This window comes from Oncorhynchus keta, chromosome 12 (assembly GCF_023373465.1).
Source record: "Oncorhynchus keta strain PuntledgeMale-10-30-2019 chromosome 12, Oket_V2, whole genome shotgun sequence".
NCBI lineage: Eukaryota > Metazoa > Chordata > Actinopteri > Salmoniformes > Salmonidae > Oncorhynchus > Oncorhynchus keta.
Window position 1 is genome coordinate 34,981,408 of NC_068432.1, and position 25,486 is coordinate 35,006,893.

The following is a 25,486-nucleotide window of genomic DNA, read 5'->3' on the forward strand; positions in this document are numbered from 1 at the left end:
TGATGACACCATCTGATTTATTTAGAATTCAAGGCACACTTAACCAGCATGGCTACCAAAGCATTCTGCAGCAAAACGAAATCCATTCTGGTTTGCGCTTAGTGGGACTATCATTTGTTTTTCAACAGGACAATGACCCAACACACCTCCAGGTTGTGTAAGGGCTACTTGACCAAGAAGGAGAGTGATGGAGTGCTGCATCAGATGACCTGGCCTCCACAATCACTCGACCTCAACCCAATTGAGATGGTTTGGGATGAGTTGGTTTGCAGAGTGAAGGAAACGCAGCCAAGTGCTCAGCATATGTGGGAACTCTTTCAAGACTGTTGGAAAAGCATTCCAGGTGAAGCTGGTTGAGAGAATGCCAAGAGTGTATAACGCTGTTATCAAGGCAAATGGTGGCTACATTCAAGAATCTCAAACAAAGTATTTTGATTTGTTAAACACTTTTTTGGTTACTACATGATTCCATATGTGTTATTTCAAAGTTTATGTCTTCACTATTATTCTACGATGTAGAAAATAGTAAAAATAAAGAATAACCCTTGAATGAGTAGGTGTGTCAAAACTTTTGACTGGTACAGTAAGGTAGTAAGTAAGGCAGTAAGGCACTAAGTAAGGCAGTAGTCGTAGTCATAGTAGTATCTGTCAGCGATGGAACCTTACTGGCCAGCTTCAGTCCAACAACCTCTCTATATGCAGTGGACTCCTCCTTTCTCTAAAGCATAGTGCTGCCTAGCGATCTTCTTTCCTACTCTAGTCCATTCTGGAATACAGATGAAAGTGGTAAGGGTGTTGTGTGGATAAAGACATGTACAAGATCTCAATGTTCTGTACGTGTTCAGAGATGTGAGATGGGTTGATTGGGTTGTTAGCAGATAGGTCACAAAGCTGATTAGCCTCTGACCCTTGGGTCACTGTACTAAGCCTTGAGTATATTTAGAGGACCCAGAGGCTCAGAGAAACAAAACGTTTGTGTTGGGTCTTTCTACAATCTCTCCCCCATGTTCTTTCTCTCGCAATAGATATGAAACGCACCCTAGCATAATTAAATACAAATATTAAACTTAGGACCACTTGGAATTAACATTTTTGCTTCTTTGTATTTTCTGAATGCAGTTGTGTCTTACTGCTTTTTTTTGCCTGTAGTGTTTCAACTTGTACACCTAAAAACTAAAATAAAGTGCTGGGATTAGAAGGAAAAAAATATTTATTTGACAATCTTAATTAAGAATAGGAGAATGGGTATGGGAGTCTAGGGTTATGCATGTACTCATGTAAATGTAGTCATTTCAACATGTTTGTAGAGTTAAATACCTGTTAAATATTGTAATTGCACTTCATAATCATTGAGTCATTTATGTACATTGTCAACCAACAGAATCCTGACTGACTGGTAGAAGAAAAAAATCCTATTTGACAGTGCAGACATATAAGAGATTCTTTATATAGCCATACTTCTCAGGCATCAGATAGACCACTACAAAGAAACTACATCTTATTTTCAGAAAGAAAACATTGACAGAAAAGCAGTGAATTATACTGTAAGAAATGCCTGTTCTCCAGTGATCTGTAAGGGACACCTCTCCAGTAAACTCGACTCATTTGTAAACCAATGATCTACCATGGAATACTTCAATGTGATAGTCATGCCTTCAGTTTGAAAACACATTTCTCCTGTCTCCGGAAAACTATTGGAGGGACTCCTGTTGATTAAGGTAGTATTTTTGTGATTGATGACCTAAATGATGAATGTCAACCAAAGCTAAGAGCAAAATGTGAACAAATCAGAGAATCAAATGACACATCCCGTCCCCAAAGTCCCAGTGCCGTTTTAGGTAAAACATGACAACTCTGTCATTCCATCAAACATTAACGTGATGGCTAGCAGATCTCTTGCTTGTGACATGGGGCCTAGCAACAGCGTGGTAACAGAGTCATAATTGTAGAGAAGACAACAAAAACATAAAGGTCAATCATTATATAAAGACATTAGCCTCCATTAGCAGCCAACATAGGCACAACCTAACAAAAATACAAAAACATTCAAGATAAAGTTTCTTTTGAAAATAAAAAACGGTTCCCTGACACATTTCCCCATGTCTAAATCGACCCATTTTTGCCGTTCTTACAGCAGTGCATTATAATCAGTGGCCTTTATTGGTAAATTAAGGGTTAAATAAAAACAAGCTGACAGTCTGGAGGCCTGGAGTTGGGCCTTTGTATGCCCCTGGAGGCCTGGAGTTGGGCCTTTGTATGCCCCTGGAGGCCTGGAGTTGGGCCCTTGTATGCCCCTGGAGGCCTGGAGTTGGGCCCTTGTATGCCCCTGGAGGCCTGGAGTTGGGCCCTTGTATGCCCCTGGAGGCCTGGAGTTGGGCCCTTGTATGCCCCTGGAGGCCTGGAGTTGGGCCCTTGTATGCCCCTGGAGGCCTGGAGTTGGGCCCTTGTATGCCCCTGGAGGCCTGGAGTTGGGCCCTTGTATGCCCCTGGAGGCCTGGAGTTGGGCCCTTGTATGCCCCTGGAGGCCTGGAGTTGGGCCCTTGTATGCCCCTGGAGGCCTGGAGTTGGGCCCTTGTATGCCCCTGGAGGCCTGGAGTTGGGCCCTTGTATGCCCTAAGTATGTACCATTTTCTAGTTGTATTTTTTTTGCACTTTGTAAAGGGCATTAGGAGGATTGCCTGCGCATCACCTTTTCACCTTATTTCAAATGACAACATTCTGAAATGGTTTAAAAATTCAACAGTGGACAGATTGAGAAAAAAAACAAGCTTCAAAACACATTATTCTGAGGAACAAATGTGGCAGATGTGAACTGATTCTCTGATTGATCAACAAATCCTCCGTAAATGAAAACATTAAGACATCAAATAAGATGACCCTGCAGGTCAGTCATGATTATCATTACCCTTTTAAGGTTTACAACACTTGGTCAATTCCAAACCACATAGCCCTGTACCAATACAACACACACGTTAAATAAAAAGGTGCCGTTTCTCATTCTGAGGTGGTCTCTTCAAAATTACACACCTGCATCCATGGAGTTCCTGTTTTACAGAATATTTCAGTCCGAGTGCCCTGTGTGGACACATCCTGTCTTATCTGAACACAGGCAGCTGGACGTGGGTGTGCTGTAGGTTGTGGTCTAGTAGCCTTGGCATCCCCACCGCCTCGTAGCCCCGCCCCAGCATGCTCTCCTTGATGCAGGGCGGGTGGAGATCACTGATCAGGCACTCCAGAGACTGCAGGCTGCTGCTCAGCACAGAAGTGTGGCACAGGCTGGTGCTGGGCAGCCCACAACAGAGGCCTAAGCTTTGGTCTGTGGCGTAGACCTGGGGGTGAGGATGGTGGTGGGGGTTGAGCTGGTGGTTGGGGTGATGGTGAGGGTGAGGGTGGGGTTGGGAGAGCCCCATGTCTCTGGCCCGGCCCATAGAGGAACCAGGCACCAGCTCCTGAGGGTTGTAACAGTCACTGTCCGGGGTGACCAGAAAACTGTTCCAGGGAGGGGCGAAGTACTGGCCCACAGAGAACTCCCCATGCATAGCAGCACAGTTCAGAGGGGAGGAGCTAACCCGGTCCTGCCCAATCCCTGCCCCGTTAGTGCCTGCACTGAGGGGATGGCGCCTATAGGAGAGCTGTGCTGAGCAGGCCAAAGGGAGACAGGTCTCTGGAGAGCGGCTGACCACGGCCCCTCCCCCGCTGCCCATCCGAGCATTGTTGTACATCCTTAGCGCCCCCTGTTGGTAGTGCTGCTGCTGTTGGTGGTGCTGCCATATGCTATAGTCCACTCTCTCCAAGTAGCCAGCCTGGGCCATGTCTGCGCTCTGGGTGGGCAGCACAGCCCCGGAGTACGCTAGGCTGCTCTGGGGCACCACTCCCCAGGTAAAGCCAGAGTCTGAGCTGGCCACAGCAGCCACAGCCTGGCGTGAGGGGCTTGGCTGGGCCTCTCCCCCGTGCTGCAGGGCCTGGCTGTGGGAGTGTCTGTTCATCTGCCTCAGTAGGCTCTGGACGTCCAGGTCCGACTGAGAGGCCAGAGTCTGTCCTACTGGGGTGGGGATGACAGAGGCAGCAACAATGATATTAGAGGGAACAGCCATTTTGGGCCCGTCAGGAGGCTTGCAGGAGCCCATGTGGTAGCTCTTCTGCTGCCCGTGTCTGTTGTTACTGAGAGGGTTGTATGGTGCCACTGCAGTTTGGGCAGGGGAATGTTTAGTCCTCTTGCCCTCAGAGTTTTTCAGCACGCCTTTGACCACGGAGACGGTGGCCTTTACAACACCCAGTAGGCCCTGGTAGCCTCCTGAGTAGGGACTGTAGTGCTGGGTGCATGTGGTGTCCAGGCCGTTGACAGTCCTGTTCAGCTGTTTGTGCTGCGGCACTCTGATGTTGGATGGGAAGATCTTGATGGACAGGGGACTGCTGGCCGTCTTCTGGGCAAAGGCATCCAGCTCTGCAGGGGATGGATACCGAGGGCCATTCATGGAGGACAGCTCACCTGCAACATAAACAAAGAAAGAAACGGTTAGCCTATACTTCCTTAAGATCTAGCTTATACAAAGTGCCTGGTTATAAAGTACAAGAGTAGGCTAGACGATACTTGCCAGCTGGGACTAAAATAAAGAAAATCAGTATATCAATTGACCTATCCATATAGGCCAAAACACTCCTTGTGATAAATATTCCAACAGATAAAGCGTGTCAAAACAGAGAACACAATGTCCAAGGACCAGAGACGAGAAGAATAGCCCAATAAAAACACTTATTGTAACGTCTCCTCCATTTCCCTTTCACACTCTCCAGTTTCACCTCCCTCCCTTTAGGAAGATGAACCGTTGACATCTGCATCTCTTTTAAACTCATTATTGGGAGGGAGACACCTCCGGCACGTTTTGAACAGTGCTTTATGAAATAAATTCCAACCCAGAATTGGATTACCCTGGGAAATCAGGGAGGAGAGCAGGAGGCAGCCGGGTACAGAAGAAAATACCATTTTGTCGCAGCGGCTCAAGTGGGATTCATTTGGTGACATTTGGCCATGAAACTAGTGTCAGATGTGCCGAGTTAAAAGCTGTGGATGGATGTTAAGAAATGACAGCTGTACTGTGTGTTCCCCGTTTCTACTGTAGGCCAATCTAAACCCAATCCTAATGTTGTGGTTTCTCAAAGCCTGAAAGACAATAGAAAATCTGATGAAAAGGAATAAAAATATATTTTTTCTCATCTCACGATTACATCTTTAAAAATGTAATTGGTGAACAAGTTTTACCATGTAGCTCACATCCAACCATGTCTAATGAGACTTGAATATGAAGATAGTCGTCATGGCCAAAAATAATGGCACCCATGCACTTTTTTTAATTAACTCACAATTTTCTCTAACAAGTTGAAATTGACTAAAGTATTTGGTCTCCAGAATTCTTTATTTCACTGTTAATATTGATTCAGAACTTAATGTATCCATTTAAATCAGAAAATAAACAGAAATGGCAGACACTTGACACCCGAGACTTAATATTTGGTAGCACAGCCTTCAGTCAAAATAACTGCAATCAAGCACTTCCTACAGCCATCGATGAGCTTCCTGCACCTCTGTACTGGCAGTTTGTCCCTCTCCTCTTGTGCAAACTGCTCCAGTTCTCCCAGATTTGAAGGGTGCCTTCTCCCAACTGCTCTCCACAAGTTCATGGAATTCAGATATGGACTCATTGCTGGCCACTTCAGAACAGTCCCGCATTTAGTATTGAACCATTCCTGGGTGCTTTTTGAAGTGTGTTTGGGGTCAATGTCCTGCTGATAAAACCTTTTACAGAGACACAGTGCCAGAGGAAGCAAAGTAATCCCAAATCACTGAACCTCCATGTTTGACTTTAAGGAAGGTATGCTTTTCATTGAAGGCTTCATTTTGTTGTTTTCTGTAAACAGAGATCGCGCGCTTTACAAAAAAAAAAAAAAACTCTAATTTGGTCTCATCTGTCTACAGGACATTCATCCAGAAGGATTTTGCCATGTTCATGTGTGTTGTGGAAAATTTCAGTAAGGCTTTCTTATTTCTCTCTCTCTCTCAGCAGTGGGGTCCTCTTGGGTCTCCTACCCTGTCATTGAGCTGGCGACGGATGGTACGGGTTGAAACAGTCGCACTGTGTGTCTGAAAGTCAGCTTGAATCTTTGTGGCAGTTGATGGAGGTGCTTTCTCCACCATTCCAACAATCCTTCGCTGCAATTTTCCATCAAGGTGCTCTCTTGCGGCCACATCCAGGAAGTTGGCTACACTGGCATGGGCCTTAGACTTCTTGATAACATTATGTATGGTGGAAAAAGGAACATCAAGGTCTCTGGAGATGGACTTGTAGCCTTGAGATTGTTCCTGCTTGGCTACAATCTTGTGTCTGACCTCATTTTCTCCATGCTCATTGCGGTACACACAGCGACACAAAAACAGGAGAATGAGACCTTTTCTCGATTCAAACTGGTTGAATGCGATTTTTACATGCATTCAATTCAAATCAAACTTTGTCACATGCGCCGAATACAACAAGTGTAGACCTTACTATGAAATGTTTACTTACAAGCCCTTAACCAACAGTGTACCTCAAAAAGATTGACCAAATAAACTAAAGTAAAACAATAAAAAGTAACAATGTAATGACCTAGTTCACGATCTCTATGGCTTCCACAACATGTGGCCAGTCTTTAGGCATTGTTAAAGGATTGGGAGAAACAGCACTTTCAATGAGAGGCCAGTGGAAATTTCCAGAAATGAATCCAGCGCGTGACCGGGAGCACGCCTTTCTTGTTTCTCCTTTTCTATTGACCAAGCTATTGTCCGGTTGAAATATGATCAATTATTTCTGACAAAAACAACAAGGATTGATTATAAACATCGTTTGACTGGTTTCTACAAACTTTTATGGTACTTTTTTTAAATTTTTTATAATGAGTTTTTGAATTTGGCACTCTGCAATTTCACTGGCTGTTCGCCAGGTCGGACGTTAGCATCCCACACCCCCTAGAGAGGATAAGGAGCCTTTTGGTCCTAGACTTGGTGCTCTGGTACCGCTTGCCGTGCGGTTGAAGAGAAAACAGGTCTATGACTTGGTGACTGGAGTCTGACAATTTTATGGGCTTTCCTCTGCCTGGATTGCAGGAAGTTTGGAAATTTGTTGGCGATGTGGACACCAAGGAACTTGAAACTCTTGACCCGCTGCACTACAGCCCCGTCGATGTTAATGGGGGCCTGTTCGGCCTGCTTTTTTCTGTATTCCACGATCAGCTCCTTTGTCTTGCACACATTGAGGGAGAGGTTGTTGTCCTGGCACCACACTGCCAGTTCTCTGACCACCTCCCTATAGGCTGTCTCATCGTTGTCGGTGATCAGGTTGTGTCGTTAGCAAACTTAATGATGGTGTTGGAGTCGTGTTTGGCCACGCAGTCATGGGTGAACAGGGAGTACATGAGTGGACTAAGTACACACCCCTGAGGGGCCCCAGTTTAAAGGTCTTGCTCCAATTGGCTACTGAGAGCGTTATCACACAGTCATCCAGAAAAGCTGGTTTTCTCGTGCATGCGTCAGTGTTGCTTGCATCGAAGCAAGCATAAAAGGCATTTAGCTTGTCTGGTAGGCTCGCGTCAATGGGCAGCTCGCATCTGGGGTTCCCTTTGTAGTCTAATAGTTTTCAAGCCCTGCCACATTCGACGAGCGTCAGAGCCGGTGTAGTAGGATTCAATCTTAATTCTGTATTGACTGGCTTGTTTGATGGTTCGTCTGAGGGCATAGCGGGATTTCTTATAGGCATCCGGATTAGTGTCCCACTCCTTGAAAGTGGCAGCTCTAGCTTTTAGCTCGATACGGATGTTGCCTGGAATCCATGGCTTCTGGTTGGGACATGTATGTACGGTCACTGTGGGGACGACATCGTCGTCAATACACTTATTGATGAAGCCAATGACTGAGGCGGTATACTCCTCAATGCCATTGGATGAATCCCGGAACATATTCCAGTCTGTGCTAGCAAAACAATCCTGTAGCGTAGCATCCGCGTCATCTGACCACTTCCACATTGAGCGAGTCACTGGTACTTCCTGCTTTAGTTTTTGCTTGTAAGCAGGAGGATATAATTATGGTCAGATTTGCCAAATAGAGGGCGGGGGAGAGCTTTGAATGCATCTCTGTGTGGAGAACAGGTGGTTTTCTCTGGTTGCACATGTGACATGCTGGTAAAAATTTGGTAAAACTGATTTAAGTTTGCCTGCATTAACTTCTTATGGCTGGGGGGCAGTATTGAGTAGCTTGGATGAATAAGGTGCCCAGAGTAAACTGCCTGCTACTCAGGCCCAGAAGCAAAGATATGCATATTATTAGTAGATTTGGATAGAAAACACTGACATTTCTAAAACTGTTTGAATGATGTCTGTGAGTATAACAGAGCTCATATGGCAGGCAAAAACCTGAGGAAAAATCCAACCAGGGTGTGGGAAATTGAGGTTTGCAGGTGTTCAAGTCTTTGCCTATCCAATATACCGTGTAAATTGGGTCATATTGCACTTCTCAAGGCTTCCACTAGATGTCAACAGTCTTTAGAACCTTGTTTCATGCTTCTCCTGTGAAGGAGGAGAGAATAAGAGCTGTTTGAGTTCGGTGTCTGGTAGAATGCCATGAGCTCAGTCAGGCGCGTGTCTGAGAGTTAGCTGCGTTCCTTTTCCTTTCTAAAGACAAAGGAATTGTCCGGTTGGAATATTATTGAAGATTTATGATAAAAACATCCTAAAGATTGATTCTATACATCGTATGACATGTTTCTACGAACTGTAATGTAATTGTCGTCTGAACTAAGTGCCTGCCCTTGTAAATTTGGATTTGTGAACTAAACGCGCGAACAAAAAGGTGGTATCTGGACATAAATGATGGACTTTATCGAACAAAACTAACATTTATTGTGGAACTGAGATTCCTGGGAGTGCATTCTGATGAAAATAATCAAAGGGAATATTTATAATGCCATTTCTGACTTCTGTTGACTCCACAACATGGCGGCTATCTGTAGGGCGCTATTCTCAGATTATTGTATGGTGTGCTTTTTTCGTAAAGCTTTTTTGAAATCTGACACAGCGGTTGCATTAAGGAGAAGTATCTTTAAATTCCCCGGCCTCTAGGAGCGCCGCTTCTGGGTGAGCATTTTCCTGTTTGCTTATGGCCTTATAGAGTTGGTTGAGTGCGGTCTTAGTGCCAGCATCAGTCTGTGGTGGTAAATAGAAGGCTACGGATATTGTAGATGAGATCTCTTGGTAGAGCAATACCTCGAGACTTCTTTCAAATTAGACATCGCACACCAGCTGTTATTGACAAAAAGACACACACCCCTGCCCCTTGTCTTACCAGACGTAGCTTCTCTGTTCTGCCGGTGCATTGCAAATCCCTCCCGCTCTATATTATCTGTGTCGTCGTTCAGCCACAACTCGGTGAAACATAGGATATTACAGTTCTTAAATGTCCCGGTGGTAGGGTAATCGTAGGTCATCAATTTTAATTTTCCAATGATTGCATGTTAGCAAGTAGAATTGATGGCAGTGGGAGTTTACTCGCTCGCCTACGGATTCTCAAAAGGCAGCCTGATCTGGATCCTCTTTTCCTCCGTCTTTTCTTCAGGCAAATGACGGGGATCTGGGCCTGTTCCCGGGAGAGCAGAATATCTTTCTAGTCGGACTCGTTAAAGGAAAAAGCTTCTTCCAGTTTGTGGTGAGTAATCCAGTTCTGATGTCCAGAAGTTATTTTCAGTCATAAGAGACATCAGTAAAGGAGAATCAGGTGCTTCAAATTATATTAATATATTCATTATATATTAAATAGTATTGTCTGGGCCATTTTAGGATTTCTTTGTGGAATAAACGAACACTTAGTAAATCATTCAGATTTTCTTTTGTTTTGGTCAACTGCAAACCAAAGACTTGCATATGTGGACACCAAAATACTTTCATTTCAACAGTTTTCTGGAAGAAATCGTGCATTACTTGAAAAAAGTAGAAGGGTGCCCATATTTTTGGCCACGAGTGTAACTTTCAAATCATCCAAGGCGACCTACCTGTAAAGTAAGAAATTCAGCTGGTCTAAATCCTCTTACGGACCTGTGTTAACTAATATAAAAGCCTGGAGCTTAAACTGTGAGGAGAAGTCAGGGCACACTCCACAGGGTGCACTATTGAATGGTGTACGGGAAAGCTGAGGGGACAAACCAAGATTGGATTTAAACATGATTATTCAGGCAATTTCATGGCTGCTTAGCTCACAGCAACAAAGGAGAGGCGGAAAAGGCGCTCCATTTAAAAGCAATAAATCACCTGGCAGAAATTACCACCACCCCTCAGAACGACACTTTTATGGAACTCCTGACATGAAAAGCAAAAGTGCTGAAATTAACCTAGATTACTCTGTAGTCAGTGAAAATCCCTGCCACAACACACATAAGGAAGCGAGTGGCGACAAAGGGAGCAGGGGAAAAAATACATATACAAACATCTAAACAAAAAACACTTCAAAACCCATTTGAAGAGACATTTCAGCCGTACAAGCAACACACCATCACAGTTTATATTGTGAAATATGGGGAGCGCTCAATTGTTGTTCCCATTCGGAATTGATTTGGTAGTTCATTTCTTCTCAGGCCCACAATGAGCCTCCAACTGTCGAAATGATTCAATCTACAAAATCTCATAAAGAAAATAAATGAGTGTGTTTAAAATGGAGGGAGGAGGAGAGGTGGAGTGTTTAATCCATCCAAGCATCTCCCAGTGGAGCCAAGGGAACAGAACAACACCGCAGCAGTGCCAGCAGCAGCCAGAGTGAATTCCACAGAGAACTACAATTCAGCAAAACACTAGTTATTTATGTATCACTATACACCAGTGGTATAGAAAACAAGGACATCTGGGAGTGTTAAACCGATGTCTACGCAACCTCTCGACAACCCTGTGATCCTGCATGACTATCAAGTATCTCAGTAAGGAGAAAACATTTTGAAATGGGAAGTTACTGCCTGAACTTGTCCAATATTAAATACAGATTATTTTGCAGATCAGGCCCCTGCCTGGAATGAGTCAAGATTGAGCCGCCTTTAACTACCTTATGCTCAAAACAAGGCAAAAGAATGACCATTCGACAGTTATAAACTCTGTTTCAACTGAAAACACTAAATTGCTCTACATTAAAGATATATTCAATGTTTTGTATCATTTCAGACTATAGTTTAGAAAGTAGCGCTCATGAGCCAAAACTGGTCCCCAACTGGTCCCTGCAACAAAACAAATCCTGCAATTCGTATGATACGTTATGAATTCCAATACATACCGCGTTATGAATTTGTAAGTGCTTAAGATCTCATTCAATTTCTAATTATAAACTGGGTGGGTTGAACCCTGAATGCTGATTGGTTGACAGCCGTGGTATATCAGTATACCACAGGTATGACAAAACATTTATTCTTACTGCTCTAATTACATTGGAAACCAGTTTGTAATAGCAATAAGGCACCTCGTGGGTTTGTGGTATATGGCCAATATACCGTGGCTAAGGGCTGTGTCCAGGCACTCTGCTTTGCGTTGTGCCTAATAGCAACCCTTAGCCGTGGAATACATTGGCCACATACCACACCCCCCGGGCCTTCTTGCTTAATTATAGAGATCTCTTCAAGGCATCATCAGCATCTTTCATCAACGCACCAGCATCAAATCAGAAGTACAGTACCACACAGAGTAATTTATTCTGCCCCGAATCATCTCTCGCCCAATTACCAGAGATAAATATTGTAAAACCAATCACGGGGTGCCATTGGTCCCATCTCTTGTTTGGAACAGTGTCAATGTTTTGCCCTGAGCACTCAAGATTGGCTAGGTGTTCCATAAACACTACAAACACCGAATGCTAACTCATCTTCAAAGAACGTCTCACTCCTTAAGTCCACAGATGACAGCCCTGTCAGCAGCACAAAGACATGCCACCCACAGTGACGGGCTCATGTGTCAACACAGGCCTCTGCTGATTTCAAACCCACCACGCTCCAATATTCCCTCATCTATAATTTCGATACCATTGGCACGAATGGCATAGTTATGGTGGTTCAAATGAACCAATGAGGGCTGCTAGGTCAAACTTGGACTGAAGTGGTTAGCTATGCAGCAGAACTGCCTCAGCATCCACGCAGTGTTTAGAGGACAGCCCTAAGTCAGTCTATCCCTCTCCATCCAAAAGGTGGGCACTAACCTGCAACTATAACCAAGGCAACAGTAAAGTTTAAAAAATGTAATTTAAAGCACAAGGACAATTTAGACAAAACAAATGTATGTCTCTAAAAATGACTCACTCTTTGAGAGGGCCTGGTTTACAAAGTGAGTGCACAGCAGTCTGACCTTTCCTTACAGCATTAACATTTATGGAAATCTGGGGGAATGAAAGCTGTGAATAACAAAATATTGGGTCTCTTAAGTCTGCAAAGAAAATGCCAGCTCACACCCCCCAGAATAGAAAAGCGACCCACACCTTTGTGCCGTTCGGTATGGAGTGACAGAATGAGGTATTTAGCAGCCTGACCTTAAGCACTTAATCACCCAGAACACACAAACTGCACACAGTCTCCCAGCCGAGAGAGAGAGAGAGAGAGAGAGAGAGAGAGAGAGAGAGAGAGAGAGAGAGAGAGAGAGAGAGAGAGAGAGAGAGAGAGAGAGAGAGAGAGAGAGAGAGAGAGAGAGAGAGAGAGAGAGAGAGAGAGAGAGAGAGAGAGAGAGAGAGAGAGAGAGAGAGAGAGAGAGAGAGAGAGAGAGAGAGAGAGAGAGAGAGAGAGAGAGAGAGAGAGAGAGAGAGAGAGAGAGAGAGAGAGAGAGAGAGAGAGAGAGAGAGAGAGAGAGGAGCAGAGGCAGAAGTTAAAGCCCTCTCCACTAGCAAAGACCACACTAAATAGAACATCACTTCCTTAGCAGGTGGCTCCATTAAGCTAATTTTCCTGCACTCACCTTTACCGGGGTGATTGAGGTGAGGCACTTGAGATTCAAATGTCCGTGTGGCTCCACCATGGTTAGCCTTGGATGCACTAGCTGTGTGGTGGGTGTTGGGGCTAAAGGCTAGGAACAGAAACACTGCCTGTCGAAATGCTTCCCAGTCGAACAGTTAGCGGGGCGGGATTCGTGTTTTCTGTCATTCAGAGAGAGACGAGAGGGCCAGAAATAGCAAGGCCCTACTGTCTGCAGTGCACTACTAGTTTCATGGACATTTTGTTCACTTGAGAAGTACTGCAACAATTTATTGATTGATCTATTTTGAGGAAGTGTTCAATAGGGACAAACAGTAACATTGTTGCTTTTTTCTCGTTTTTCAAGCGAAGGTCTTTAGGGAGTATGAAAGAACAGACGTCCTCGTCGCCTAGCCGAGTTCTGCTTGGAGCCAACCGGACCCATGTATGTGGATGCCTTAACTGTCACGGCAACATGCTGGGTAACACTGGCACGCTTTCACAGGAAGTGCCTAATCCTGACTTCCTTTCTTCCACATGGGGCGGGGGCCGTCCTTGGTGAGATGGGTGGGTGGAGGGTGAGGGGCAATCCTAAAATCTCAATTAACAATGTGGCTAATTAACCACAGGCACATTCTTGAAATCTAATGAACTATTTTCAGCTGCCTGATAACATTTATCTGACACACACGGGGAGAAAGAGCAAGTGTGTGTGTAGGCCTAACATTTCCAAGTTTAAAATATGTCTCAACCATAAAAACGACCAATTGAGAAACAGATAGGTGAGGTGATGTACAGCATTGAGTATTCTTCACCAAGCCACAGTCTTTCGTGAACCCTGCACCGAATCCACCCCCATACAATCCCACAAGATGCTTTCAGTCGCGGTAAACTAGCTAATCCCCCCCATGGTCACACTTAAAGCAATTCCCCACAGATCAGTGGAGACCTCATTGTTTCAGAACTGTTTGAGTTAATCATTGATTAACTGGCAAAACAAGCCCCTGAGCCAGAGCTAAAAACAGAGTCCCTCTGCTGCTCTTCTGGTTCTCACACAAAACACCCAACAGAAGGAACCAAACAGAATTTCCATTACCCCTCCTGCTATTACAATAACCACTAATATAGGCCTGTGCTTGGTGGTGGTTAATCCTTGTGCAACGATCACAAAAATATCCTTAAATTAACCATCGACAAAATGAGAAAAACAGGGCAAGAAGCCCAAAGTCTAGGTTGTAAGAAAAGTCTTTGGTGTTAAACACTTTTCTGATTAAAATGTTTGGTGCGATAAACATGCTGACTAACAGCTACTCCTCACTGGGGACACACCACACCAAGGCATTCAGTCACAGACATTCATTAGTGCTGTTCTCAGGATCACAAGAAAACACAAACATGCACTGTTAAACATCACATTACACACCCATGTTTCACTATGGTGAACCAAACATTTATATCAACACCACTATACAGTAACTGTATCAACCTGCTCCCTACACAACCAGACTGTCCTTGACAACGAGGGTAATTAACAACGTTAAAAACCTAGGCCCCGGCATTGCTATGACAACCTCTTGTATGAGCACAGTTGTCCCTAATAGACCCACTTGTTTGAACCAATGTAATTAATTGACCACACCTCCATTCAGCTGCTAGTGGCAAGTCTCTGTAATTGACTGCCCCTTTTGCTCAGGCAGAGCAAGACACCTCGCCTTGTATCGAGTATCTGGACCTGCCTCACGTCCACCACTATACAGCTCCACATGGAGCCTTGACTTCCCCTTGGATGTGACCAAGGCATATAGTGAATGAAAATTAAGTCAGAAACCTCCTGCGTGTATTCAACATCCATGAGTGGAGATCTCGGGCTCAGTTTGAATATTGTGGTAAAGCATTTGCATGGTGTCTAGCTGTGCACAGGTCGGTGCCCTTATAAAGCAGAGCCATTGAGATGCAGAGCCTGCAGCTCTCTTCATCTCTGTATCCATATGAACACGCATTAATATTAATGGAGTCTGAGGAGGTCAGCTGGGTCTCTGGACTGAGGCATCCTCACACAGATCAGGAGTGAAGAGAGCAAGCGAGCTACACACAAGGGGGAGGGAGAAGTTAGAGTGGACAGAGCCGGTGTTCCAGCCCTCTGTGTTCCAGCCCTCTGTGTTCCAGCCCTCTGTGTTCAACACCACTGAGGATACTATTCCTGAGCTCAGAATGAGAGAAATACACAGAATGAGATAAATAAAGACCAAGCTGAAGCACTGATGTGCGCGCACACACACCTCTACATCACACATAAACAGAAACGCATTGTACCCATTTACGTCCTCCCTTGCTTCCCCTCTCTCTAATCTCTTCATGAGGAGTGTTCGTTTGTGGAAGAGAAGAACCTTGGGGGTGAATACTTAGTTATTTGTGCTTGAAGAGACTCAGGCGGATACCTCTTTACGAGAGCGTGTCACTCCCCATTTGTCTCTGCTCGGCAGCACCGGAGAAAGCAGCGCAGTGCTCTAAAAGAACCCTCCGGAAGCACAGGCCGGCAGCGTGGGATAAAGCATTCCCGGCTCCGGTCTGCTGTTCAGGCCAAGTGCAGAGTACTCATTAGCTCTCATCACATAATCCCTCGCACTTAGTTCCACACACACACACACTTTCTCATATTTAAAAGATGGGTTGGCATAGTCAGGGATTCCTCTGTGAAGCCAAACCACAGACGTCCATTGGAACAGTCTATCTGTAAACTCTGAATCCTCTGAAAGCTTTTCAACAAAACTCTGTATGAGAACCCCAAATCTTTCAACTGAGAATCCCAATGGGAAAAAACACAAAAACATTCTAGAGAAGTCTTCTGGGTCTTGTCTAACCAGCATGCGCCAATCAGTAGAGCAGTTTGTTTCATATGGTTGTGTTTGAAATGTCAGGCTAGTGCTGGAGGGAATGGGGGGGATGGATGCTGCGCCACACACACATACAAAGCTCCGGGAGGGTGTAATGGGTCCTGCAGGTAAACAGGATGAGGAAGGCGCTCGTGGTTCTGCCTGAGGCAAACTAGACCCTTCTGTTCCAGCATTTAGCAGACTAGTGCTCCACTGATTAGCAATTAATAATGGAGAGACAAAGGGGTGTTTCACCCCAGGAGAGAGATGGTGAGATGAGGGACATGGGGGTAGGGAACAGAGGATCCTAGTCTCCCAGAGAGCATTAGTGAAAGGTTTCAATGTGAAGGAAAGCTGGGGATACACAGGATTTGTTTTCATGGCCGGTGAAGCTAGAGAAATACATTACAAATCCATCAGCTTGCATTTAGTCAGAATGTCTCCACACAATTACTCATCGGCCTTGGGGTTAATCACTCAGGCAATTTCTGCATTTTCTGTACCTGACTTCCTGTATATTACAACAACAACAAAATGCTAATATCATGTTATTTTGCTATCTACGTGGGGATAGGCTTGGCTGATATGCGGTTTCCCAGAAATTCATGTCATAAACTTCCACAGAAATCAGACAGAGCAATAATCATAAAACAAGAGATGAAACATTCTCTGGATTTAATCATGGAAACATGATAACTAAACTCAGAATGCCCCACGCTGGTTTTATCAGCCGACAAGTGCCACAACACAACCTCTCATTAAATGTGATAATAAATGTGCACTGGCAATGAGGATAATAAACAGGTATATTTAAATCTCTGTTTATGACATGGATAACATGGCTTGTATCACTTATCTCAACAGGAAGGTCCTCTCTCGCGTATGAAGTTACATCGAGTTCTCCGACAGTGGCCATGACAACACGGCTTTATTTGACCATGTACGCATCGCCCCACCCATATCAAAAAGCCGCAGAACTAGAGAAAAGCTGAATAATAAAATTGCAAGCACTGTGTGTTTCGGGTATTTTTGTGGGCAAATGGCTGAGCGAGCAACAATGTGTGAAAGGAAGCGGCATATTATTAAAAGGTACAGATTGTAAAATAGTTCTACAGAGAAAAGTTCTGGGCTCACTAGGAGAAGTTGTGTGGGGGGGTGCATGGTAGTATGCCCTTTGCAGGACAATCATCCTCATTATCAGCACAGACCGGCCCAGCCCACGTAACAGCATTCCATCCTTGATCAATGCCCTCATGAATTAAATTAGAGTGCATGACTACCTGTGATAAGACCCACAGGATCCACACAGATCTGAGGGGGAGATATCAACCCTGTATGGTTCTCTTCAGCAGGCCAATCAGTCAGCCAGTCATCCAGCCAGCCAGAGGTAGATAAATAGGCCAAGGTGAACTCACCCTCCCTCACCACAGCTCTCATCTCTCCTGAGACAGCACAGAGATGAGGGGCATAATTAAAGATAATCAACTTCATCAGATGGAGGCTCGGTGGAACTAACGGTTGCTACAGGAGAGGCTGGTTTAACATTGTACTTCTCTGAACTTTGTAACAAGGGCATTCTATACCCTAACTACAGTTGTGTGTGTGTGTGTGTGTGTGTGTGTGTGTGTGTGTGTGTGTGTGTGTGTGTATAAGTGAAAAGTGCTTTCCCCCTAAAAATGTCATATATTTCTTTCTCTTTCGAATTCCACCAGTCACTCACCACACCGAGATACAAACACAGCACCACAAGTGAAACAAAGTTGGGGCTCTGTAGTGAAATGTAGAGTTAGTGGCTGTTGTTGGGGCTGTGTAGTGAAATGTAGAGTTAGTGGCTGTTGTTGGGGCTCTGTAGTGAAATGTAGAGTTAGTGGCTGTTGTTGGGGCTCTGTAGTGAAATGTAGAGTTAGTGGCTGTTGTTGGGGCTCTGTAGTGAAATGTAGAGTTAGTGGCTGTTGTTGGGGCTGTGTAGTGAAATGTAGAGTTAGTGGCTGTTGTTGGGGCTCTGTAGTGAAATGTAGAGTTAGTGGCTGTTGTTGGGGCTCTGTAGTGAAATGTAGAGTTAGTGGCTGTTGTTGGGGCTCTGTAGTGAAATGTAGAGTTAGTGGCTGTTGTTGGGGCTCTGTAGTGAAATGTAGAGTTAGTGGCTGTTGTTGGGGCTCTGTAGTGAAATGTAGAGTTAGTGGCTGTTGTTGGGGCTCTGTAGTGAAATGTAGAGTTAGTGGCTGTTGTTGGGGCTCTGTAGTGAAATGTAGAGTTAGTGGCTGTTGTTGGGGCTCTGTAGTGAAATGTAGAGTTAGTGGCTGTTGTTGGGGCTGTGTAGTGAAATGTAGAGTTAGTGGCTGTTGTTGGGGCTGTGTAGTGAAATGTAGAGTTAGTGGCTGTTGTTGGGGCTCTGTAGTGAAATGTAGAGTTAGTGGCTGTTGTGAAATGTAGAGTTAGTGGCTGTTGTTGGGGTGAAATGTAGAGTTAGTGGCTGTTGTTGGGGCTCTGTAGTGAAATGTAGAGTTAGTGGCTGTTGTTGGGGCTCTGTAGTGAAATGTAGAGTTAGTGGCTGTTGTTGGGGCTGTGTAGTGAAATGTAGAGTTAGTGGCTGTTGTTGGGGCTCTGTAGTGAAATGTAGAGTTAGTGGCTGTTGTTGGGGCTCTGTAGTGAAATGTAGAGTTAGTGGCTGTTGTTGGGGCTGTGTAGTGAAATGTAGAGTTAGTGGCTGTTGTTGGGGCTGTGTAGTGAAATGTAGAGTTAGTGGCTGTTGTTGGGGCTGTGTAGTGAAATGTAGAGTTAGTGGCTGTTGTTGGGGCTGTGTAGTGAAATGTAGAGTTAGTGGCTGTTGTTGGGGCTGTGTAGTGAAATGTAGAGTTAGTGGCTGTTGTTGGGGCTCTGTAGTGAAATGTAGAGTTAGTGGCTGTTGTTGGGGCTCTGTAGTGAAATGTAGAGTTAGTGGCTGTTGTTGGGGCTGTGTAGTGAAATGTAGAGTTAGTGGCTGTTGTTGGGGCTTAGTGAAATGTAGAGTTAGTGGCTGTTGTTGGGGCTCTTTAGTGAAATGTAGAGTTAGTGGCTGTTGTTGGGGCTGTGTAGTGAAATGTAGAGTTAGTGGCTGTTGTTGGGGCTCTTTAGTGAAATGTAGAGTTAGTGGCTGTTGTTGGGGCTCTGTAGTGAAATGTAGAGTTAGTGGCTGTTGTTGGGGCTCTGTAGTGAAATGTAGAGTTAGTGGCTGTTGTTGGGGCTGTGTAGTGAAATGTAGAGTTAGTGGCTGTTGTTGGGGCTGTGTAGTGAAATGTAGAGTTAGTGGCTGTTGTTGGGGCTCTTTAGTGAAATGTAGAGTTAGTGGCTGTTGTTGGGGCTCTTTAGTGAAATGTAGAGTTAGTGGCTGTTGTTGGGGCTGTGTAGTGAAATGTAGAGTTAGTGGCTGTTGTTGGGGCTCTTTAGTGAAATGTAGAGTTAGTGGCTGTTGTTGGGGCTCTGTAGTGAAATGTAGAGTTAGTGGCTGTTGTTGGGGCTCTTTAGTGAAATGTAGAGTTAGTGGCTGTTGTTGGGGCTCTGTAGTGAAATGTAGAGTTAGTGGCTGTTGTTGGGGCTCTAGTGAAATGTAGAGTTAGTGGCTGTTGTTGGGGCTCTGTAGTGAAATGTAGAGTTAGTGGCTGTTGTTGGGGCTGTGTAGTGAAATGTAGAGTTAGTGGCTGTTGTTGGGGCTCTTTAGTGAAATGTAGAGTTAGTGGCTGTTGTTGGGGCTCTGTGGTGAAATGTAGAGTTAGTGGCTGTTGTTGGGGCTCTGTGGTGAAATGTAGAGTTAGTGGCTGTTGTTGGGGCTCTGTAGTGAAATGTAGAGTTAGTGGCTGTTGTTGGGGCTCTGTAGTGAAATGTATAGTTAGTGGCTGTTGTTGGGGCTCTGTAGTGAAATGTAGAGTTAGTGGCTGTTGTTGGGGCTGTGTAGTGAAATGTAGAGTTAGTGGCTGTTGTTGGGGCTCTTTAGTGAAATGTAGAGTTAGTGGCTGTTGTTGGGGCTCTGTAGTGAAATGTAGAGTTAGTGGCTGTTGTTGGGGCTCTGTAGTGAAATGTAGAGTTAGTGGCTGTTGTTGGGGCTCTTTAGTGAAATGTAGAGTTAGTGGCTGTTGTTGGGGCTCTTTAGTGAAATGTAGAGTTAGTGGCTGTTGTTGGGGCTCTTTAGTGAAATGTAGAGTTAGTGGCTGTTGTTGGGGCTCTTTAGTGAAATGTAGAGTTAGTGGCTGTTGTTGGGGCTCTTTAGTGAAATGTAGAGTTAGTGGCTGTTGTTGGGGCTCTTTAGTGAAATGTAGAGTTAGTGGCTGTTGTTGGGGCTCTGTAGTGAAATGTAGAGTTAGTGGCTGTTGTTGGGGCTCTGTAGTGAAATGTAGAGTTAGTGGCTGTTGTTGGGGCTCTGTAGTGAAATGTAGAGTTAGTGGCTGTTGTTGGGGCTCTGTGGTGAAATGTAGAGTTAGTGGCTGTTGTTGGGGCTCTGTAGTGAAATGTAGAGTTAGTGGCTGTTGTTGGGGCTCTGTGGTGAAATGTAGAGTTAGTGGCTGTTGTTGGGGCTCTGTAGTGAAATGTAGAGTTAGTGGCTGTTGTTGGGGCTCTGTAGTGAAATGTAGAGTTAGTGGCTGTTGTTGGGGCTCTGTAGTGAAATGTAGAGTTAGTGGCTGTTGTTGGGGCTCTGTAGTGAAATGTAGAGTTAGTGGCTGTTGTTGGGGCTCTGTAGTGAAATGTAGAGTTAGTGGCTGTTGTTGGGGCTCTGTAGTGAAATGTAGAGTTAGTGGCTGTTGTTGGGGCTCTGTAGTGAAATGTAGAGTTAGTGGCTGTTGTTGGGGCTCTGTAGTGAAATGTAGAGTTAGTGGCTGTTGTTGGGGCTCTGTAGTGAAATGTAGAGTTAGTGGCCGTTGTTGGGGCTCTATAGTGAAATGTAGAGTTAGTGGCTGTTGTTGGGGCTCTATAGTGAAATGTAGAGTTAGTGGCTGTTGTTGGGGCTCTGTAGTGAAATGTAGAGTTAGTGGCTGTTGTTGGGGCTCTATAGTGAAATGTAGAGTTAGTGGCTGTTGTTGGGGCTCTATAGTGAAATGTAGAGTTAGTGGCTGTTGTTGGGGCTCTTTAGTGAAATGTAGAGTTAGTGGCTGTTGTTGGGGCTCTTTAGTGAAATGTAGAGTTAGTGGCTGTTGTTGGGGCTCTATAGTGAAATGTAGAGTTAGTGCCTGTTGTTGGGGCTCTGTAGTGAAATGTAGAGTTAGTGGCTGTTATTGGGGCTCTGTGGTGAAATGTAGAGTTAGTGGCTGTTGTTGGGGCTCTGTAGTGAAATGTAGAGTTAGTGGCTGTTGTCCTGTGCTACTGAGAGCAGAGTCATGTGGACTCACTTTGTCGTGTGTTGGGCTGCGGCTGCTGTGGATTCCCCAGGATCTTGGGGGTGCAGACCAGGTGCTGAGATGAGAGGTTCTGCTGCCGTCTCTGTAGGCAGGCTAACATGGCTGCAGCTTTCTGGGGGTTCTATAGCCGCTTGGACCTCGGGGGAACCTGAGAGGGACAGGGAGAGAAAAACACATCCGTTCGCTTTTGATCATGTATTAAATTACAAGCTGCTGGCTGTTGAACTGAATGCAAAACCCCAAACTGAAGTCAAAGCCCTGTAAGCAAACTCTTACCACGCTGATGGAGTTCTCCCCCACAGGGGTTTCCCTGTGCTCTCCCTCCAATACATGCATGCTCTCTACTTTCCTTCTTAAAGCCGAAATCTTTTCATTTATTTTTTATTTATTTTTTAAACCGTTTCCACCTCAGGCCCGTATTACCATAGTCAAACTCAGCAACCCCTTTGAACTGCGGACACTACATATCTAAGAATATAAAATCATTTAACATCAAACCAACTTCCCCACTCCCCTTTAGACGCTAGGATGGCTCTTCACTGTTCTCCATATTGCCCTGTCTGTTGCAATAACACAGTCCATTTACACAGTCTGCTGTTGCTGCCAGCTGCATCCTGTACCCAGTCAATAGCTCGGTCCTCAGAGACTCTAGAATTGCTCTATGAATTGATGGTGGTATTGATCATGAGCGAAAATCCAAAAGTAGCTTGTTCTCCCAAATGGCTTTGGCACACACACACAAAGGTGTGTTTGTGTATGAAGTGTTTCCCCCAGTATCTTTGATCTTAGTTATCATTCTGAACACCAGGCCTAAGTGGGGTACTATATTCTAGCCCCTATAGGTACTATAGGTGCATAGGCCGACCTGCAAAATCCAATAGTACGGAACGATCATTTTTGTGTCAGCAAATCAAAATACTACTTTATATTCCTGGCCAAAATAAACTGCACCGCTGAAATTTCAATTGAAGTGAATGCCTTGCACACAGCTGTCTAAGAGAGGCTTCATTTCTTTATCTTCCCTCTCTTCCACTTTTCTTCTACAGTTCTTTGGCTGATTGTTTTCATTTCTGCCACTGCCTCTAGGGCCACAGGCCAGCTTAAGTGAGTCAGATGCAGGAGACAGAGCGCAGTGACTGGCTGCAGAAACAGAATTACCTCCACCTCAAAGGGGAGGAACAACGTGGCTTTCATTCTAGTCAGGTGCTTGAAGAGATCCACCCCACCTCTCACCCCGGTCTGCCTCTCCTCTCATACTTTGACAGCCCCACTTCAAAACCACCCAGCACAACCTCCCTCATGTGATCACACACAGCTGAAAAGCTAAAAGCCTCTCTCGATGGTCAGACTTCATTTTGAAAAGAATACCAAATTCACAACAAACCTTCATTACTCCGCATATGTCAAAGGAGGGCAGAGGAGAAAAGGCACAGAGCGAACAAAAAGGAACCTCGGGGGGAAATGCAGTCACTGCTTTACCGGCGAAAACTAAGAGACGAGTATCAGAATACCTTCCATGAGGCTACTCCCAAAATGTTCTCCTGGATAAAAATGCATCAAAAAAGGCACTATCATTCAGAGGCCACTGCTTTATTTAAGCAGAAAAATAACATTCTTAGAGGGGGAAAAAACAAAGCGAGAAAAGGAAATGGTCATGCATAACTGACAAGGTTTCTTTCATCCCATCAAAATCTAAAAGTCAAATAAAGTGGTTGTGAGCCCTTTGAGTAAAAGTGCTTTTGCATTCTCCATTAGACTGCCTCTAAAAGGACAGAGTACACAGATCAAAGTGAGTTCAGGGAGCACCAGTCCTGTTGACAGCATCTGAGCTAAAGGGCTCATTCTATTGCCTGTCAGACATTTTCTGTCTCTTACTCCCTCAGTGATAAAGGTTCTCCTAACTTTAGCTGACAAAGTTAATGCATGACAAAGTAAATGTTTCATTGCAAACACATGCAGCACATTTTACAACTCGAGGCATTGTTTAAACCCAAGATATCCTGTGTTCATCATCCAGTCAACCACCTGTCAGCAAGATAACAACACATCTCTACTCCAGCCTTATTACAGCTGTGACCCAATAGGGATTTGAAGCAGAAACATCATGGTCATGTATCCAATTCCCCACCTGCTAAGCCATAGTGCATACTTATTATAGTGCATACTTCCTGTTTGGCCCTGTCCGGGGGTGTCCTCGGATGGGGCCACAGTGTCTCCTGACCCCTCCTGTCTCAGCCTCCAGTATTTATGCTGCAGTAGTTTATGTGTCGGGGGGCTAGGGTCAGTTTGTTATATCTGGAGTACTTCTCCTGTCCTATTCGGTGTCCTGTGTGAATCTAAGTGTGCGTTCTCTAATTCTCTCCTTCTCTCTTTCTTTCTCTCTCTCGGAGGACCTGAGCCCTAGGACCATGCCCCAGGACTACCTGACATGATGACTCCTTGCTGTCCCCAGTCCACCTGGCCATGCTGCTGCTCCAGTTTCAACTGGCCTGGGCCCTAGGACCATGTCCCAGGACTACCTGACATGATGACTCCTTGCTGTCCCCAGTCCACCTGGCCATGCTGCTGCTCCAGTTTCAACTGTTCTGCCTTACTATTATTCAACCATGCTGGTCATTTATGAACATTTGAACATCTTGGCCACGTTCTGTTATAATCTCCACCCGGCACAGCCAGAAGAGGACTGGCCACCCCACATATGCTCTCTCTAATTCTCTCTTTCTTTCTCTCTCTCGGAGGACCTGAGCCCTAGGACCGTGCCCCAGGACTACCTGACATGATGGCTCCTTGCTGTCCCCAGTCCACCTGACTGTGCTGCTGCTCCAGTTTCAACTGTTCTGCCTTATTATTATTCGACCATGCTGGTCATTTATGAACATTTGAACATCTTGGTCATGTTCTGTTATAATCTCTACCCGGCACAGCCAGAAGAGGACTGGCCACCCCACATAGCCCGGTTCCTCTCTAGGTTTCTTCCTAGGTTTTGGCCTTTCTAGGGAGTTTTTCCTAGCCACCGTGCTTTTACACCTGCATTGTTTGCTGTTTGGGGTTTTAGGCTGGGTTTTTGTACAGCACTTTGAGATATCAGCTGATGTACGAAGGGCTATATAAATAAATTTGATTTGATTTGATTATTATAAACAGAGTGGTTTGAGCCCTGAATGCTGATTGGCTGACAGCCATGAGATATTATACCGTATTAGAGGTCGACAGATTAATCGGAATGGCTGATGAATTAGGGCCGATTTCAAGTTTTCATAACAATCTGTATTTTTGGACACCGATTTCACCGACACTTTATTTAATCTTTATTTAACTAGGCAAGTCAGTTAAACAACACATTCTTATTTTCAATGAAGGCCTAGGAACCAGGCAGAGAGACAGATGTTTACCTTGTCAGCTCGGGGGATCTTACAGTTAACTAGTCCAACGCTCTAACCACCTGCCTCACGAGGAGCCTTGCCTGTTACGAGAATGCAGTAAGCCAAGGTAAGTTGCAAACTAGCATTAAACGTATCTTATAAAAAACAATCAGTCAACGACTACCGTTGCTCCAATGTGTACTTAACCATAAACATCAATGCCTTTCTTAAAATCAATACACAAGTATATATATTTTAAACCTGCATATTTAGCTAAAATAAATCCAGGTTAGCAGGCAATATTAACCAGGTGAAATTGTGTCATTTCTCTTGCGTTCATTACACGCAGAGTCAGGGTATATGCAACAGTTTGAGCCGCCTGGCTCTTTGCGAACTAATTTGACAGAATTTTACGTAATTATGACATACATTGAATGTTGTGCAATGTAACAATAATATTTAGACTCATGGATGCCACGCGTTAGATAAAATACAGATCAGAAATAAACGTTTTGTTTTTGAGGTGATAGTTTCCGGATTTGACCTAAGGCTCGTATTTCTGTGTGTTTATTATAGTTAAGTCTATGATTTGATGATATTTGATAGAGCAATCTGACAGAGGCGGTAGGGAGCAGCAGGCTCGTAATAGTCAAAGGTATATGGTTTAGAGAGAAATAGTCAACGCATTATAATTCCTGTAATAACTTGCGGCTGAACTTGAAAGGGGTTCCTTTGTTATTTTACCGTTCATGTCTTCTATAGAGAATGTCTTGACCTACTTCAAATAAGGTCTGTGTTTCGTTCTTAAACCGCCTCAGCGTTTTGATACCCGTGTAAATCTCACTAGGATAAGGTAACGTTTGTCAAAATAGTTTCATTAATCCACTCTACAAAAAAAA

General features: G+C 44.7%; 1 protein-coding gene across 2 annotated transcripts in view; it reads right to left on the reverse strand.

Annotated features, from left to right (window-relative positions):
- Positions 1–1,192: 1,192 nt before the first annotated feature.
- Positions 1,193–25,486, reverse strand: part of LOC118391423 (protein FAM222A-like) — a 47,880-nt gene continuing 23,586 nt past the window's right edge. For both annotated transcript variants that reach the window (XM_035782809.2, XM_052458074.1), the window contains exons 2-3: positions 21,217–21,373; positions 1,193–4,489 (exon numbers count right to left, since the gene is read on the reverse strand). In XM_035782809.2, coding sequence (XP_035638702.1) covers positions 3,096–4,489; positions 21,217–21,325 — 1,503 coding nt within the window. In that variant the 5' untranslated portion in view covers positions 21,326–21,373 and the 3' untranslated portion in view covers positions 1,193–3,095. The remainder of the gene's footprint in view (positions 4,490–21,216; positions 21,374–25,486) is intronic.